The 20,242-nt window shown below is 36.5% G+C and overlaps 1 protein-coding gene across 3 annotated transcripts in view; it reads left to right on the top strand.

Annotated features, from left to right (window-relative positions):
* The first annotated feature begins 4,862 nt into the window (after positions 1 to 4,862).
* Positions 4,863 to 20,242, top strand: part of LOC103492819 (homogentisate phytyltransferase 1, chloroplastic) — a 36,282-nt gene continuing 20,902 nt past the window's right edge. For 2 of the 3 annotated variants that reach the window (XM_008453363.3, XM_051085385.1), the window contains exons 1-2: positions 4,864 to 5,095; positions 5,361 to 5,417. In XM_008453363.3, the coding sequence (XP_008451585.1) occupies positions 5,044 to 5,095; positions 5,361 to 5,417 (109 nt within the window). In that variant the 5' untranslated portion in view covers positions 4,864 to 5,043. Of the gene's footprint in view, positions 5,096 to 5,360; positions 5,418 to 20,242 lie in introns of all 3 variants that reach the window. The other variant, XM_017046476.2, reaches the window with a different exon arrangement.

Here is a 20,242-nt window from a genome sequence, read left to right as displayed (position 1 = left end):
TTTGCCATATCCTTATATATCCTAGATTCATATTAGGCGGCAAGGTCAAATCAATTGTCAATTCCCTTACATGAGAAAGACATCACTAGTTCCCAGTGACATAACCAAAAACACATCAATGCTCCTCACGTAGTCACTTTTTGTCGCTTAGCATTCTTTATCGTACAGGTCACTTTGCCACATGAAGTCTTATCGCGTGCAGTAGGCCCACAATCCAGGCCTTACATCTTCTTCTTTTCAGTTGAAAGCTTTTTGTGCTGTTGATTGGACGTCGTGTTTAGATTCACATAAATCTACAACTGCTTTTTGTGCTTTCTTAGGTGATTCTTTGATTTCCTGGAAGGCTAAGAAACATATGGTTGTATCTCATTCATCTGCTGAAGCAGAGTACCATTCGTTGGCGGTAACAACTAGTGAACTTACATGGATTGTTCAGTTTCTTAAGGATCTTCATGTTTCTTCACCTGCTCATGCCTTGCTATTTTGTGATAATAATTCTTCTATTTACATTGCTTCAAATCTTGTCTTTCATGAAAGGATGAAGCACATTGAACTTGATAGTCATTATGTTTGTGACAAGATTGTTCATGGGGAAGTTAAACTGCTTTCTATTCCCTCATCTCCTAAACTTGTTGATATTTTTACGAAACCTCGATCTCTCAATGTATTTTTCAATTTGTTGGCCAAAAATGGGTGTTGTTAATGCTCTTTCTCCATCCTAAGGGAGAGTATTAAGAAATGTTTAACTTTAATTGTTGGTTATTAAATGAGTTGTATGAGCTATCATCAGCTGTGTCATTTGTACTTTCTCACATATGGCTATTTATAGCTAAACTTCATTAATGCAAGTTTTAACTTATACTCATGAGTTTAATATTTATTTCTTATTCTCTCAGGCGCCTTCTTCTTCTTTGTTCTCTAAACTTTTCTTCAACATATTTTCTTTTTTGAACAAAAATTTGTGTGTTTGATGAAGAACAAGAAGAAGACGTGAGAGGTCGAAGCAAGAGGTAGACTTTGAACAAAGAAAAAGAATAAAAAAAGAAAAAATTATAGTTGCATCTGATGAGAGCTAGAAAGAGAAACTAGAATGAGAAAGTATCAAAGAAGAGCTGTCCAATGAGGAACTAAAAAAATGAGCTAAAAACTAGAACAAGAAGCTAGAACGAGAAATAAGAATTCATCAGCTCTAGGTCCTTGTGTGCTGTTTGAGGACAAGATGTTAACACACGATTGATGTAAGCAAAATACCATCTTTCGAGCAAATTCGAATCTTGAGCCACATTTTAATTGGATCCTTAAAAAAGGATCGTTCATACAAAAACTCTGAGTTTTTTGTGTCATTTAATATTATATATATTGAGAGAAAAGGAAGAAAAAAGAGGGTCAAATGCAAGTGGATAGTCTCTAGAAATTTATCGTAGAAATAGCCTACCACAAGTTTATTAGTCGACTATTTTTAATATAGATATTTTCGATATAAGAGTACGACTTTTGGATAGTTTTATTAGCTTTTAGCATAAGATTGTTGGAATTTATATCATAAAAATTTCATAAATTAACGTTTACGTTAAAGTGGAACTAGTAGAAGACTTTGTTTATTAGAGTAGTGAGAAGAATTGATGAATGAAAATTAATTGATTTGTACGATCAAAGGAAAAATGAATAAATAAGGATGGCTATGGATACCAACCATACATGCAAAGAGGTCCACAAAGGATCTTGACACTTCCCCAATTAGATAATAAGTACATCCATTTTGGAAAACAAACAGAAACTCTACGTCTGAAATTGACAACTTTGTTTTTCTTTTTCTTTTTTTTTTCTTCTAAAAATAATGATTTATTTGAAAGCGTTTTCTATATTGGAAATTACAAACAAAAGAAAAGAGGAAGAAGAAAAACAGCGTTGCTCAATCGTCCTTTTCTAAAGGGCCGCCTTACCTCGTTCAGTTCGCCCCCAAACGGAACCGCAACTAGAGCCGTGCACGGTTACGCTGTCAAATTTTAATAACTTGTTATAGAAAATTAAATTATTCTACATAGTAAAATTATTAAAATATTTAGAAGCCACCTATACCTAAGAATTTTGGTCCCAACGTGTGAAGATATTGGCAAACCTATATTTGCCTATTTCCTCATCCCTTCCAAAACTTGAATGACCTTAAGCCTCAAACCTAAGAATGAATGTATGGATTTATAAAGCAAGCTTTATAGCAACGTGGGAATACAAGATTTGAATAAAATAATAATAATAAATATCTTTTACTCAATTTTTCATTTAACAATCCCCACTTGTAAAGGTTTTACAATCAATAGAAAAGTTTCCGATTATATCTAAATTTATACATATCGATAAATGCTTGTTTATATTTATAATTAATAAAATTTGAAGTTTTATTATATTTTGTAAATATTTTGATCCATTTTGTTATATTTAAAAATGTTCCATATAGTTTGATTATTAACTTTTTAGGCTATGTGTAGTAGCTATATTTTGCTTTCTATTATTTGAAATTTGTGATGTCTTATTTCCGTAATTTATTATTTATAGTCGTAGATAATTTTCAAAAACAAAAATAAGTTTTCTTAAAGGACATTTTTAAATATAATAAAATAAACTAAAATACATAAAATTTTAGATTCTATTAATGATGAAATTTAAATTTTTGCTATATTTTTTAATATTTTGTCAAATTTGTCATTTTTAACAATTCCCCATTTATTAATACTATTATTTAAGGTTTTATTTGATAACTATTTGTTTTTGTTTTTTGTTTTTAAAAATTAAGTCTAATTTCTTTCCGTTTTTTATTATGATAGGCATCTTTCTTAAGATTCTTATCTAATTTTTTTTTTTAAAAAAATACTTTTATTTCCAAATTTGAATTATTTTTTAAACTAATGGTAAAAAAGTATATATCAAAACAATAAATTTACGAGTGGAGAAACATTTATAATCTTATTTTTCAAAAACAAAAAATCCCAAACTCAATGGCTTATAAAATAGAAAGTGCATTATTTTTTTGTTTTTGAAAATTAGCTTCGGTTTTTGAAAACAACAATACAAAAGTAGGCGATAAAATACAAAATTTTAGGTGTAAAATGGTGTTTATAGACTTACCACTTACCAAACAAGACCTTAAGGATGTTTGTGGCGCAGAGTCCATTATTATTGTTTATGGGGCTATGGTAAATTATGTGTTATTATAGTATGTGTTTCGAATGTAGAGTATCACAGTTTGAGTTATTATAGTTTCTGTTTGGGGTGTAAAGTATTATAGTCTGAGTTATAATATTTTGTGTTTTGGGTGTAAGTTATACAATCTAAATTATAGTTGTCGGTAAAATAAACGTTGATGATTATCTTAGATCATGTCTTTTTTTTTTTTCACTATTATATTTTGTCATAAAGATATTTAGATATGTGAAATACTATTTTTTAAGAACATAGTTTAAATTATACCTTCCACCATATACAAAGTAGTTTGTTATTCGTGGGATGCACATGTTATAAAATTTTATAATATAACTTCTTTTGTATATTAGTGTTGTGATGTACTTATATTATATGTATTAGTTAGTTGATATACTTACTACATGATTTTCATTTTTTCAAATTTTATGCAGTTTATTATAGTATTATTAAGTATATGAACGACATAACTCATTATGTATCATTATCAAGTATATCAACAATATATTGTTAAAGTATATCAACACATTAGTAAAATGTGAATCATTATCAAGTATATCAATCAATTTTATAAGTATATATCAATAGTGTATCAAGTGTATAAGTAGGACTTCAAGCATATCAAGTGTATTTAATCAATTGAGTTTATTAGCAAAAAATTATAAGTGTATTTACAGTACATCAAGTGTATCAAATTTATTGAGTATATATTGATGAAGCATAACAAGTTTATTAGCAGTGCATCAAGTGTATCAAACTTATACGTGGAATATTTAAATGTATTAATACCTAAAGGGTATCAAGTGTATAAAAAAGAATCAAATGTTAGAAGGAGTATTAGGTGTATCAAATGATATCAAGTGTATCAAAGAGTATCATGGTGTATCAAGGTCCAAGTGTTGTCAAGAAGTATCAAATGTATATCAAATATATCAAGAAATATTAGATGTATCAAGAGATATTATGTGTATTATGTATTCCAGATGTATCAAATGTATATCAGCAACGAGGACATTTGTGACATTTTATGTCTTATATATATGGGCAGAACTTCGCTTTTGTCATTTTTGCAAACGATAAATATGTGTACTATGAATTTGATTATTATAACTTGTGTTTTTTTTTTCAAATGGCCTTAACTATACATAAAAAAAATATTTAATTAATTTCAATTTCAATAACACCCAAATAACTTCGCATTTAAACAATTCAAGGTAACACCTAGTAAATTCAATACATATAAATAAATATTAAAATAATTGAATATAAAATTACCTTAATTTTTGAAACATTACGCTATTTTAGCAACCAAAATTATGTCCAAATGGAAGGAGTGCAAAATTGGGAAGAGAAAAGAGAGATAAGCAGACAGATGAGAGCGGTCTACGTGAGAGATGGAAAGGGAGGGAGATAGCAAAAGGCGAGATTAGCCATTCTGAGGAAAGTTTCAAAGAAGTTGGAAATGGGAAATCAACAATCGTTATCTTCATAACGCAGGTAGAAAGATGTAGGGCATCTGTCTGTCTCCAAAATGGGTCGAAAGTACAATTTCAAAATTTCTACAATTTAGTTAGGGAGATATTGTTTTTTTTATAAAATAAACAATGGGCATAAAAAAAAAGGGAACGGAAATAATAATAATAAATAATAATAATATATAGAAACGCCTTCCTAAGCGGAACTGGCTTCAGTACACTGGTCCCTCACATTACAGAGATTCGTCTCTTCTTAGTTTCGGAGAAGAAGACGAGAGAGAGAGATATAGCAAAGTTTGCTACTGCCATTCTTTAAACCTCCGTATCTCCACCATTTTCTTTCTCCTTCTCAAAGAAGGAAGCCATTTCCGCAATGGATTCTGTGTTTGTTAGAGCCTATAGAAGTCATTTTACTCTTGCTGCAGGTTCGCCTCAAAAGTGACTTTCCACTTTTTCAGTGTTCAATCTTAGATTTCTCCGCTGGAAATTCTGCATCGTGCTTGAGCTTCTTCTTTTTCCTCTTATTGATTGGTGCATTTTTGTTATCGAGTCTGTTTTTTCTTTTTTTTTTTTCTTTTTTTTCTATTTTGATGATTCATTTTTCTTTGCGCTTGATGAGTAACTCGATTATATTCTCGCGATTGTCATCTTATTTGGTTGATTGAAGCTGATTTGCTGTTTCTGTTTCAGTTGGTGGGATTGGAAACGGGTGGACGAGTAGTGACGTCAACAACGTTCGGCTTCCAAGTAAGATTAATTCGTTTTTAGACCTTTATTTTCTTTGCATTGATCGCTTTCGCTTTTCGTCTTCTCTGGTACCTTTAATTCGCCAATGGCATTTTCGTTCGTTTTTTTCGAATTTCATGTTTCGTATTGCAAATTTTGAAAGAATTTGTCGTTGATTGTGGAAGTTGGATGAATTGAACTGGTGGAAAGGATTATCCTGGCGGCGAATTCGCATGTAACCTTTGGAGGGGCTATTTGAGAGTTGGGAACAATGTTTTTTTTTTTTTCCATTGAAATAAAAATTAAATAATTTTTTATAAAATTTAATTTGAAGTGTGTGTATATATATATTGAAGGGAACTTGGAAAACATTATATAAACTTACCTGTCAATCAGCGCCAGTGGCAATTAAAATTCTGGAAAGTGTGTTTTCTTTTTTCCATTGGAATAATAGATTTCAATCTCTTGGTCCTCGACGTACTTTTTGGCCATTTCACTACAATTTCAGTTTAAAACTGAAATAAAAAGATTACAGTTCTCAAAATTACATTTTTTTTAGAGACAAAATTAATATTTTAATATTATTTTTTTGTAATAATGTTTTCAGCATTTTCTTTTGGACCAAATTGCGAATATTTGGATGCCAAAGATGATAAATGAATACTTTAATATTGATTGAGTAGCCATTTTTCGTTTGGAAGTCATTAATATATCTCCAAGGAGCTTCAAACGAAACACGAGAGATAGGAGAGGGCCAAATACAATTCGGTAGTTTATTAATATTTGTATTTCTTTTGCTTGAGAAAGAAGTATCCCACAAATGTGTTGTTGTGTTGGCAGCAGCATAAATGACGTAATTTTAAAGCAGGAGATCAACTAGATTTTCACCCTTTTTAGAAGAAAAGACTTCGACCTCATTTAAATGACAGCTCTGAAGGGGTAAAAAAAGTGAATTACTAAAGATTATGAATGTCCTCGAATAACAAATTTCCATCTTTGACCCCCTAAATTTGAGAGAACACTGCGTTTGACCTAAGCTGCACAATGTCTGACGTGATTGACGCAAGTAGGACACGTTTAATAGTGAATGTTTGCACGCTGGGCCATTTACAAAAGTGCCTGCATGCGTGATGTTGGCCTTCTGTCACTGACTAGTGGCACATGGCATGTCGTAATTTTGTTCCAAGTCCATGACCGAAAAAGGAAGTAGAAAGCAACGAAGAAAGTCAAGAAAGATAATAGGAGAAAAGATTCTTATATGCGGATATGTATGTTGGGAAAACATCCCAATATGGCAGAATAAACAGAAAAATAATAGTATTGTAAAAAAAAAATGATAGTTGAAAAATTGTAAAAAAAGAAAAAAAGTTTAATAATAGAGAAATAACAAAAATAATAAAATGGAAAACACAAAAATCAACATGAAAAAACTTCAGACTCAAAAAACTATCGAACTTTACTATTTGAAAAATCACTACGATCACACGAAAATTTCACGTTTAAAGGTGTTGGAAGAGCCTAAGTTGAAAAATTCAATATGAGATTATTGGACTTTTATGCCAAAACACGTGAATCTGCTAGTATTTCAACTACATATGCTGTCTTGCATGTCTACATTACGTGTCATAAGAGTGGGAAGGTGCGGATCAATATCCAAGGATGACCTTACTTAACCTTACCTGTACTTGATCTACTCTGTTAGTCGTACTTGTTCTATAACTTGTATAACTGTGCTCATTCTACAGAGTAGATTTTGGAAATCTCAAGACCAGTGTCCAGGATCTGCAAACAATTCTTGTACCAGGAACAGATCTGGCACTTATGCAAACCAAAAGTTAAAACCTTTTATCAAAATGATTACTCTCTCAAATGAAGAGAGAAATGTTGTATTCATATAGAAATATGAGTACAAGTTCCAAACTACCCTTTTAACTAACTTTCTAACTTCCCTCTTTTGAAAACAAGCAACTCTCTTTTAATATAAAAGTAACTCTCACTCTGTCGGGTACACCATATTCCACCCCTCTAAAATCAAACTCGTCCTCGAGCGTGACTATTTAGAATACCAATTGTGTAACACTTTGAAAAGGTGAATTATTACAAGGTTCCTTTTCCAAAGTTAACCACCCTTCGAGATTTATCCCTAGCCAATAAATGAGTCATTTCACTAAATTCATCTGCCACAACCATCACGACATCTTACCCTCGCTGAAATTTTGGAAACTCATCGAACAACTTCTGCATTTCTTGATGAACTTCACCGTTCTTTTATTTTCTACATTTTTAACTACTACAAGGCCCAATCGACCTCCCTTTCTTTACCAAACATTTTGCAATGTATTTGAGGATTAAAATCTCCTACGGGAGCAATCTGCATCGTCTGAAGAAGACAAGATACATCACGTTCATCCGTGGACCGTGTCAATATAATTGGTTTCTTTCTCATTATCTTCACTCATCCAGCCAACAAATTCTCTTTTCTTCATCCATATATATTCCTGTTTTATGTTGGGGCACTCACTAGACAAGTGCCCCACTTGGTTACCCCCTTAAACATTTTCCAGTGTAGGCCAATTATAAAGATTTTGAACTTTCTACTTGTAAACAACCTTTGTTTCTTTCTCACCAACCTCTTCTTGCTCTTCTTTATCCATTTTCTTTAACAACTTCTTTCCACTGATTATGATAAACAAATGATTGCTTCTACTCTTCCTGGAATTAACACTTTCATTTTCCTTTTGGGTCAGAGGCAACAGTACAATCTTTTTATCCATCCATTGAAATTCATAAGTATTCTCTCTCCCATAATGTAAGGCCTGAGTATCGTATTGCCACGTTCTCTCCAATAGAACGTGACACACATCCATCTCCAAAGCATCTCAAACTATTTGATCTTTGTAGCTACTTCCAATTGTCAACGGAACGGTGCATATCTCATTAACTTGAGCTTCTCCTCTTTTCTTCACCCATCCAATCTTGTAGGCACTTGGATGAGACTCGGTTTTCAAATTCAAGGCTGCCACTAACTTCTTGGCACCGAAATTCTCACTACTTCCGCTATCTATGATGACATTGCAAACTTTGTCGTTGATTTCAAGTTTAGAAAAAGGACGGAGAAACAAATATTGCATATACTTAAAGTTTGAGTGACCCAACCGAAAATGGCACCACATGCAATCATGTTCAAAAGTGCTAAAATAGGAAGAGGGTAAACTAGCCCTAGAGAAACTACTACTAGAGGTATCATCATCAAGAATGTAAAGTCCCCCGCTAAGTCGGGCAGTGCCAATCCTCCTCCCTGAGCTCATGTCCTGAAAACAAATAAATTCAAGTAAGAAGATAGCTTTGGAATGTAGCTCACTAGTGATCTTGCTTATAGATAGCAAATTGTAAGACAGTTTAGGCACATGCATAACATTCTGGAGAGCAAAACTGTTAAAGGAAACTATTTGTCCTTTGCCAACGATCGAGGCTAGAAGCCGTTGGCTATCCAAATTTTTTCATTACCGGCACATCGGACATAAGAGATAAAGTGCTCCAAAGAACCTGTCAAGTGATATGTAGCCCCTGAGTCTAAAATCCAGGGATTCTTCCCATCAACGCTAATAAGCCTAAGGGAAGGCATACCTGACGGAGCAATGGCACCTAGATTAGGAGTCTTGGTCTAGCTTGCAGTAGGGCCAGTTGATTAAGAAGTGCTGGCAGAGGTAGTCTCACTAACGTGGGCACGTCTTGAGCTCTGTTTCTCGTTGAAGGGTCGTTTCTTACCTTCTGAGGGACGATCGTGGAGTTTCCAACACCGATCCTTGGTGTGCCATTGTTGCTTGCAATGCTCATAAAAGGGATTGGTTTCCCATTATTCTTGTCACTATCATGATTGAGGACCGAACACTAAAGGCAGTAGAGTCAGTGGCAAGGGTAGTCAGTATACCCATGACATTAGTGCGGTCTTCTTCGAGACGGACTTCAAAACACACTTCCATTAGGGAGGGAAGAGGTCTTTGTTCGAGTATACAACCATAAACAATATCAAATTTGGGATTAGACCCTGTAAGGAAGTCATAAATACGGTTAGCCTCTTCAAGCTTAGCATATTGTATATTGTCATTTGGTGTGTCCCAAACTGTCTCTCTGCACAAATCCCTCTCTTTCCAGAGAAGAGAGAGCTTGTTGAAATAGGTAGTCACGTCCAGGGTCCCTTGTTTGCAATCATGGACCTGTTTTCTTAATGTATACAACCAAGAGGCATTCTGTCATTTCAAGTAAAGGGTCTGAATTGTTTCCTCCAAATCTTTTGTTGTGGTTGCGTATGGTAGAAGCTTGCCAATATGAGGTTCCATATTATTAATCAACATGGACCAAATGAGTGAGTCCTCCTCTTTCCAGAGTCGTTCCAAGGCCTCACTCGGTGGAGGACATACAGTCTCTCCAGTTAAAAAGCCGAATTGGTGGCGACCTTCATGGAACATCTTTACTGATTGGGACCAAGAAAAATAATTTTGCTCATTTAATTTTTTACTTGGAAAATCCCTGTAGATGAACCCAAAGAGTCAGTTATATAATTTGATGGTAAATTAGGGAACGAAGTTACCGGGTTCTTGGAATACATTGGCGACTCGATTGGTTTGGAATGCACCAAAGACTCGCTCGCTTCAATGCCTGATCTGTCATGAGGTTGGTCAGTCTCCTTACCATAGAAAAACGGTTGCTGTAAAGCGTCAACGGACAATGGATCCTTGCTGTACAGATTTGACAGATTTATGGTAGGGGTTGCTATCCGGAGGGCATAGGCGGCTCATGGGGCTGCGGCTGGACGAGAGGGTATGACAGTTGGAAAGCCGATGGCGCGTAGAGGGGATTGGGTAGATCAACGGTCTCTGAAGGTTTTGGAGCAATTTTTCCATGGCGGCGGCAGGTTCAGGTTCGAGCTGGGTTTTTCCTAGGTTGGTTTCTAGGGTTTCGTTATTGCTTTGCTCTGATACTATATTGAAAGCAATTAACACCAACACGAGGCTTACGTAGAAACCCGAGAACCAGGAGAAATAACACGATATTTTTAGTTTTATTATTTTTTGATGATTTACAAATGTACAATGAGGGAACTTAAATAGAATACCCAAGGGCAAAGAAAAAAGTAAAAGAAAGATTTATGTTAAGCTTTCCGTAAATACTTTTTTCCATGAATAAATTTTCCATAAATGGCCTAAGGGCCAAACCCACAAATTCTAACAGTCTTGAAAAGGCAATGTTGTTGAGGATGTGATTCTTCCTTTTGTGTCTTCAAAAAACTTGATCTCTATCATCACTTCAATCATCTTTGCTTCTTCTTCACTTTCTTTAATGTTCTCGAATGAATCTTCATCTTCTTCATCTCAAGGAAGAGTGCAGAAAAACTACCCATAAAACTGATCTCCCCTTTCTTCCTTCACCAACTTCCTATTTATAACCGTCTAACTGCCTACATAACTAATTACCTTTACACCCCTGGCCTATACTAATCTAGGTATCTAACAGTTTGTTCATAATTCGAGGGTAGAAAACGTGCCTTCATCTACTTCTTCATCTTTTCCCAAGATCAAATTGATCTCTTGCCACTCCTTTGCCGATTCACCTCTATAGTTGATCCCATCATGCTGAAGCACTTTCTTTCAACTTCAAAGCGAAGTGAACCTTCTTTTGCTCAGGAGTATTCATGTAGTTGAAGAAATTTTTGGTATTCTTTACCCTATCCAAGAAAAACTCTATGTGGATCATACTTATTAGCCTTCAGCTCCTTATTATTTCTTCTTGTGCCAGAAAAAGTGTTTGATGCTGATGACACTAAGGTTTGGTCAATTGGGCAGCAGGGCAGATTCTATGTTAAATCTCTCTCAGCCTACTTGATCTCTGCCTCCCCAATGGATAAAAACTCTTTAAAGCCCTATGAAAATCATGCTGCCCTTGGAGAGTGAACACCCTGATTTGGATCATACTTTACGGGTCCCTAAATTGTGCAGAAATTCCCCAAAAGAAGTCCCCTAGCAGCTCCTCAGTGCTTCAGCTATTGGAGGTTCTGCCACTACCTAAGAAACCTCGGCTGATTTGGTTAACTTTACTAAAAGCTCTTTTAGCGATTGTTGTTTGAACGTAATCAACGGATCTTTCATGACAGGAAAAGTCCAAGCTCAGAAATCTTCAGTTTAGTGCAGCGTAATGCAGCAGCTTGGAGCTCTCTCAACAAGAATTTTGCAAATTACTCCACTCAAGACCTTTGTCTCAACTGTGCAGTTTTTCTATCTCAGCCAGTTTCCTAGGCCTGCTTCTGATGTGGTGTTCCCTATCTGGACTTCCATGGAGCTTATTCCTATGCCTTCTTTTTTATTCTCACATTTGTATTTTTGTAGTGTGAAGAAGGCTCAGCCATTGTATTGTCCAACATTGTGTTTCTGCCCTATTTTCTTTTCTTTCTAGTTTTCGGTGGTCTTTTGGTTTTGCTGTAATAGGCTGAATTTCGCTCTCATTATAATAGGCTGGACATCGTTTTTATTGCTTGTTTAGACTTCTTTATTACGGTCATTGTATAACTCTCTTGTACATTGAGTTCTTATTATTAATATAGAAGTTTGTCTTTGTTAAAAAAAAACTCTATGTTGCATCTCCCATCATAGCTTGGAAGATCAATCTTCATCTTGAACTCTTGAGGTTCTCTTCTTCTTTCTCCATAATGGCCTTGTCGCCCCCTTCTATGATCATCAAACTCGTCATTTTCCTCTTCGTCACTTGAAGAACTCCAATCTTGGAATTCTTGATTGCATTCTTGAAAACGTGGCATTGGTTCTTGATTTTCTTGGAGCTGTCTTCTTCAATTCAAGTTGTCTTGCCTTCTTTCTTGGAGATTTTTTTTTGCTGAAATTGTATATTTCTTGGCTGTCCAGCTCCATGTCTTCCTCTTCTACCCCAATCTTGATTGAATACCAGAGCTTCTTCACGATCATATTGAGGTGGATTCAACGAATCCAACCTTTGAATTATGGTATTGGGTGCTTCTTGAATTCCCTCCAAGGTAGCTTCAACGGACAGCAAACGTACTGTCGAGGATCTTTGAGGGAGGATGGCCATCTTCTCTGCCTCTTGTTCTTGGTTAGCATTCTCACCAACTGACTGGTTTCTCCTTTGGGCCACCGATCCAAGGAATTTTCTTCTTGCTCTGATAACAAATTTGGTGTAAACCAAAAATCTAACTTTTGTCAAAATAATTACTCTCTCAAATGAGGAGAGAAATGTTGTATTTATAGAGAAATATGAGTACAAGGTCCAAACTACCCTACTTACTAACTTCCTAACTTCCCTCTTTAAAAACAAGTAACTCTGTTTTAATACAAGTAACTCTCACTCTCTTGGGTACACCATGTACTGTCACAGTCTGCAAATGTCGCTAGTTATCTCCCCAATTAATTCCCATAAGGTTTGGGGGGAGTTTACCAGCCAAAAGATTTGATTGGGAATTAATCTTATTGTCTCTTTCCTAGATTCTGAATTCATATATGCAGGAAACACCGGACTTAGGGTCTAGCAGGGGGATTTTTAGTACACTCTACTCTTTTCCTTCTTAACTCCTATTTGGCAGTCACCTTGTTGCATTTGGAAAACGTAACCTTTTCGTCATTGATGAAGTAATAATCTTTAGAGTATTCCAAGTCTCGAATTCCACCAGACTAGTATCAAATTAAATACAATTCATACAATGTAATCATTGTAATTAATGGTAACCAGGTGTAAAACAGTGATGAAATTAAAGACCGGAAATCAGAATAGATAAGCAAGGTGCAACAATGTTTTATCCACTAGGCTCTGTGTCTTGGGTAATGGTACAGCTTCATATTAGGACAGTGACTCAGACATGGACAAAAAACTTCTCCTATTTGGTCTTGTCGAAGCAGCTAATGCTTATATTTATATGGTTAGCTGGATCTTAGATTGGATTGCATGCAGATCCTTTATCCTATGGTGTCCCTTATTTCTAAGGTGACACGATCTTCATATTTTTAAGTTTTTAGTTCCATATTGCTTCGTGATATCCATTTATATCCCAGCTTTCTTAGTATTAGGACTCCACTAGATTGCTAAATCAAGTGGCCAGTTTGACGTTACAATTTTTATCCGTAAAATCAACAAAGAAAATTTGCAAGTCAAGTGGTATGAATTGTAAACTTACTAGAGCCATAAAAACCGTAGACTATCTACATTGTTGAACCCCCTTGAGAATTTAACTCATGATGAAAGATGAACACACGGTTCAAAAATCATGGTTACAGGATAGAAAATGAAAGAATAAATTAATGAAAGCATAACAAGATGAAAATAGATGCTGGAATTGTGAAGTACAGACACTGTTGAATCAACCTCATACTCTCTAGACACTCCTTAGGCTGGATTCTCCTTCCTCAAGGTTGAATCCTATCTCTACACTCACTCTCACGGGGTAAGGACGATCTAAACATAAGATTCTTGGTAGCAACTTTCATTCTTGAAGTTCTGTGTTGAAGGGTGAGATCTCTCCTTTGAAGTGTTGGAAACTGTGGGTGGAATGGGATTCGTTTTGAACAAGAAGCTCCCCTCCTTTTTATAGACTTTAAACGCTTGGGAGGAGGCCTAAACTGCTGCCTCTGGCATTTACCTAGAATTTTTGGGGCTGAAGAGCAGTCTTAGATAGAAAGAATAGCAATTGTGAACAGCCCGTCAACAATCCAAAATTTGGGTTTTTTTATCAGCCGTAGTGCTTCTGGGCGATGTGGTCGCATTGACCCAATTTCTTCAAATTTGCCAAAGTTACCTTCCAAAGTTCATAAGTTGACTCAAAATTAGTAGAAAGCCTAGGCCATAAGGACTTGCTTAATATCATTTTATCCATTTAAGACCATTCATGGGGCAAAATACAAGCAAAATAAACCTTTTACTTAGATATCAATCTAAAACATGCATTTCAAACATGTATCAATTACCCTTCCTTTGCAACACAGGAACACCTTCTCGTAGTTTGGCTCTTTTTGTGGACTTTTCTTGTTTGTATGCTTTGTGTATTTTTTTCATTTTCTTTCATCAAGTCAAGTTCTTTTCATATTTTTTTCAAAGAAAAAAAAAAAAAAAACTCTCTTTGAAAAAAATTTCTTCACTTACCTCTAGTTAAGATTAACATTTATGATTGATTCAAGCGTGAGCTTGAATTTTGCATTCTAGCTTTCAATGACATCAGGATTGTTCATTGGTCGCGGAAGGCATTAGATTTGCTTGCATGGGTCATAAAAGGAAATCATTTTTTCACAAACAAATAGCCATTTTGGACGTTCAACTCTGTGGCTGGTCATGGCAAAGTTTAGGAGCTATCTTCTGCAAATGGATTCTTTAGTTTTGAGTTTAGTGTGAACTTCGTTTTCTAGTCTCATGTTAGACATTTTTTAGTGGAATGTGTTGAAAATAACTGTACTAAGGGTGTTTGTCTAATCTTTATACCCTTGTTTATTTCCTTTTTTGTCGAGACCTATTATGGCCTATAAATATTTCATCTCTTGTATTCTCTTGATAATAAGAAAAATATACAAAAGACTCATCGTGATTTTTCTCTCCCTCAACTAAGGCCTTCCACGTATACTTGGTGTTATTCTTTTTCTTATTCTTTAATTAATTTTTATAGAATGACGTGTCTTTGACACTAGCTTTACAAAGTTAATATAAATTTGAAGTGCAAAATATAGGAAACTCATTTCTAAATTAGCCATTTTTTTTTAAAGGAAACGAGTCTCACTATCATTAACGTACAATGAGCAATGGGGGATCAACAAGCGCACCCGGACATCTAAACTAGGTTAACACCCTCTTAGCGCCTTCATCATATCCATAAAGCGGAAATAAAAGCAAATCTTTACTCTAGGCTAATATTAACCAATATAGGGACAACATAAAAACCACAAAAACAAGGCCAAAATAAAATAATCCAATCTGTCCATACAAAACATAAAAACAGAAGGGCAGAGAGCAAATGAAAATCGTCCTCATTTATGCTGAATGCCATTTATTAGTTAATCAGACTTAAGAATTGACATAGTTTCCTTGCACTACTTGGGAGGAGGCCCATCCACGCTCTGTCTTAGGCTGTTTCTTACCATTTCATTTTATGTTTGTTAGAATTATTATAATTAGTGGGCTTAGCCCACTAGGAAGATTTACCTTAAATATTCTTTCCTTTTTTATCTCTTTGTACTTTTCTATTATTCCCTCTCGTACCTATTGTATGAATATCAGAAAATAATAAAACTAAAAACATCGTGGCTTTTCTCTCGGTTCTCGAATTTCCATGTAAGCCGGTTTCGTGTTTATTGCTTTCAATATGGTATTAGAGCGAAACAACGAAACTCTAGAAAAAAATTTAGGAATCACCCAGACCAAAACAGCCGCCACTGCCGTGGATACCACCATGGAAAAACTACTCCAATGGATTCAGACGTCGCCGATCTATCCAATGGGCTAACCTCGCCACCGTCTGCACAACCTTTCGGCCAAAAACCACTTCACGCGCCACCTCTGTCGGGCACGTGGGCCCACGCGCCGTCGTCCGTTAATCTCACTGCCCATCCCATCCGCTTCTACGTGTCGTCGCCGGTCCAACCATCTCACCCTTTCGGTCATCTGCCGCCACACGTGCCCGTCCATCGCCGCCGAACAGCAACCTTCAAAACTGTCAAATTTGTACAGCAGTACCAATCTGTCCGTCGACCCTTTACAACAACCTTTCTTCTATAGAAACGTCCTAACCAATACCATAGCAGATCGGGGATTGAAGCGAGTGAGTCAACGGCACCCTCTGGTTATGGACAACCATATGTTCGTGGTCTCGGGATTAATCAAACCTACAGGAGAGTTGTTTTTGAAGTTATTACATCCTTGGCACAGACCGATCTACTGATGTATTCCAAGAACCCGATAATTTTGCTTCCTAACGTGCCTTCAAATTATATAACTAACTCTGTTGCCTTTAGTGCTCAATCCTTGACCCATGATAATGGGAAACCAATTCTCATTTGTGAGCACTGCAAGAAACAACGACATACCAAGGATCAGTGTTGGAAACTCCAGGTCGGCCCCCAAGAGGTAACAAACGCTCCTCCAATGAGCAACAGAACTCAGGGATATCAATGTTAGGGAGATTGCCAGCACCTCTCAGCCCATTTAGCCCTACTGCTAGTTAGACCAGCTCTTCTACTCTAAGCGTCATTGCTCAATTAGGTATGTCTCAGTCCCTTGGCCTTATTAGTGTTGATGGGACGAATCCTTGGATTTTGGATTTGGGGGCCACAGATCACTTGACAGGTTTCTCGGAGTACTTTGTCTCTTATACCCCCTGTGCCGGTAATGAGAAAATCCGAATAGCCAATGGCTCTCTAGCCCCGATTGCTGGGAAAGGACAAATAGTCCTCTTTGACGGTTTCTCCCTTCAGAATGTTTTGCATGTGCCTAAGCTTTCTTACCATTTGTTATCTATCAGTAAGATCACCCCTGAGCTGCACTGTAAAGCTACTTTCTTACCTGAGTCTGTTTGCTTTCAGGACTTGAATTCGGGGAGGACGATTGGCACTGTCGGACATAGCAGGGGACTTTACATCCTTAATGATGATACCTCCGGTAGTAGTATCTCTACGACTAGTTACTATCTTCCTATTTTAACATCTCTGAACATGACTTTATGTTGTAGCATTTTCGGTTAGGTCACCCGAACTTTACGTATATAAAATATTTGTTTCTCCATCTCTTTCTTAAAATAGATGTCTCCTTGTTATCTTGTGATGTGTGCATTCGGGTAAAACAACATCGTGTTTCTTTTCCCTCACAACCATATAAACCCACACAACCGTTTACCCTTATCCATAGTGACGTTTGGGGTCCCTCCAAGGTCACCACCTCATCTGGGAAAGGGTGGTTTGTAACCTTCATTGATGATCATACCCGTCTTATCTAGGTCTACCTTATCACCGATAAATCTGAGGTTTCCGCTATTTTTCAAAACTTCTATCACACCATTGAAACACAATTCCATAAAAAATTGCTATTCTTCGGAGTGAAAACGGTCGGGAATTCCAAAACCATAACCTTAGTGAATTTTTAGCCTCTTAGGGGATTGTTCACAAGAACTCGTGCGCCTACACTCCTCAACAAAATGGAGTGGCAGAGCGAAAAAATCGTCACCTTCTAGAAGTAGCCCGTTCCCTTATACTTTCCACTTCCCTTCCTTCATACCTGTGGGGAGATGCTATTCTTACAGTAGCTCATTTAATCAATAGAATGCCTTCTCGTATCCTCCACCTTCAGACTCCCTTAGAATGTCTTAAGGAGTCCTACCCTCTACTCGTCTCGTTTCAAAGGTTCCTCTTGTGTGTTTGGGTGTACTGCTTATGTCCATAGTTTTGGTCCTAATCAGATCAAATTTACCCCTCGGGTTCAGGCTCGTGTGTTTGTTAGGTATCCCCCTCACCAGCGTGGTTATAAATGTTTTCATCCACCGTCCAGGAAATACTTTGTCACTATGGATGTTACTTTCTGTGAGGATCGACCCTATTTTCCCGTTAGCCATCTTCAGGGGGAGAGTGAGTGAAGAGTCTAACGGCACCTTTGAATTTATCGAACCTACTCCTAGTACCGTGTTTGACATTGATCCTCACCCTATAATCCTACCTACAAACCAAGTTCCTTGGAAAACATATTACAGGAGGAATCAGAAAGGAAGTCGGGTCCCCTACCAGTCAGCCGCCTGCTCCAATCCAAGACTCCAAAGCTCCTCGAGATCAAGGTATGGAAAACCCTACTGAACCTTGCACTATTAATACAATGAATGAGAATGACAGGTCTGATGTTGCTGTTCTTGAAAATGTGGAAGAAAAGAACAGTGGTGATGAGACTGAGGTCAGAATAAAAACCAGTAACAATGAAGCTGAACAGGGTCATACAGGGAAACTTGACAAGTATGGTCATTCTCTTGATCTTCCTATTGCACTGAGAAAAGGTACTAGGTCTTGTACAAAGTACTCCATATCTAATTATGTGTCATACGAGAATCTCTCACCACAATTCAGAGCTTTTACTGCCAGCCTTGACTCTACCATAATATCGAAAAATATTCATATTGCTTTAGGGTGTTCTGAATTGAAGAATGCTGTCATGGAAGAGATGAAAGCTCTTGAAAAGAATAACACTTGGGAGGTCTGTGCTCTACCCAAGGGACACAAGCCTGTGGGATGCAAATGGGTGTTCATTCTCAAATATAAAGTAGATGGAACACTTGACAGACACAAGGCAAATTTAGTTGCAAAAGGATTTACTTAGACCTATGGTGTTGATTATTCAGAAACTTTTCTCCTGTTGCTAAGTTGAATACTGTCACAGTCTTTCTTTTTGTTGCTGTAAACAAAGATTGACCTCTATATCAGCTGGATGTTAAAAATGCTTTTCTGAATGGAGATCTAGTAGATGAGGTTTACTCCTTTTGCCTAGCTTTGAAGCCCAGTTTGGTCAACAAGTTTGTAAACTCCAGAAATCCTTATATGGTCTGAAACAGTCACCTAGAGCATGGTTTGACAGATTCATTACTTTTGTCAAGTCCCAAGGATACAGTCAGGGACACTCTGATCACATTTTATTTACAAAAGTTTCAGGGAAGATTGCAGTTTTAATAGTTTATGTGGATGACATTGTTTTGTCTGGAGATGATCAGACAGAAAGCAGTCAACTTAAGCAGAGAATGGGTAATGAATTTGAAATCAAGGATTTGGGAAATCTGAAATATTTCCTTGGAATGGAGGTGGCCAGATCTAAAGAAGGCATCTCCGTGTTTGCTAACCGAGACAGGTATGTTGGGATCTCAGAGAAAATACACCCTTGATCTGCTAACTGAGACAGGTATGTTGGGATGTCGTCTCGCTGACACTCCTATTGAATTCAACTGTAAACTAGGAAACTTTGATGATCAAGTTCCAGTTGATAAAGAACAATATCCGCGCCTTGTGGGTAAATTGATTTACTTATCTCATACTCATCCTGATATTTCCTTTACTGTGAGTGCTGTCAGCCAGTTTATGTAGGCTCCCTATGAGGAACACATGGAAGCTATCAAAAGAATTCTGAGATACTTAAAAACGACACCTGGTAAAGGGTTGATGTTTAGAAGACAGACAAAAAGACCATTGAGGAATATACTGACTCGGATTCGGCAGGATCTGTTGTTGACAGAAAGTCTACTTCCGGTTATTGTACCTTTGTTTGGGGCAATCTTGTAACTTGGAGGAGTAAGAAGCAAAGTGTTGTGGCCAGGAGCAGTGTTGAGGCTGAATATAGAGCTATGAGTTTGGGAATATGTGAGGAAATTTGGCTCCAGAAAGTCCTGTCTAATCTTCATCAGGAATGTGAGACTCCATTGAAGCTCTTTTGTGATAATAAAGCTGCTATTAATATTGCTAACAACCCAGTTCAACATGATAGAACTAAACATATTGAGATTGATCGGCATTTCATCAAAGAAAGACTTGACAGTGGGAGCATACGCATTCCGTACATCCCTTCGAGCCAACAGGTTGCTGATGTCCTCACCAAGGGGCTTCTCAGACCAAACTTCGACTTTTGTGTTAGCAAGTTGGGCCTCATTGATATTTACGTCTCAACTTGAGGGGGAGTGTTATAATTATTAGAATTAGTGGGCTTAGCCCATTAGGAAGATTTACCCTAAACATTCTTTCCTTTTTTATCTCTTTGTATTTTTCTATTTATTCCCTCTTGTACCTATTGTATGAATATCAAAAAATAATAAAACTAAAAACATCGTGGTT

Source organism: Cucumis melo, chromosome 5 (genome assembly GCF_025177605.1).
Source record: "Cucumis melo cultivar AY chromosome 5, USDA_Cmelo_AY_1.0, whole genome shotgun sequence".
Lineage (NCBI taxonomy): Eukaryota > Viridiplantae > Streptophyta > Magnoliopsida > Cucurbitales > Cucurbitaceae > Cucumis > Cucumis melo.
This window is presented reverse-complemented; position numbering and strand designations above follow the sequence as displayed.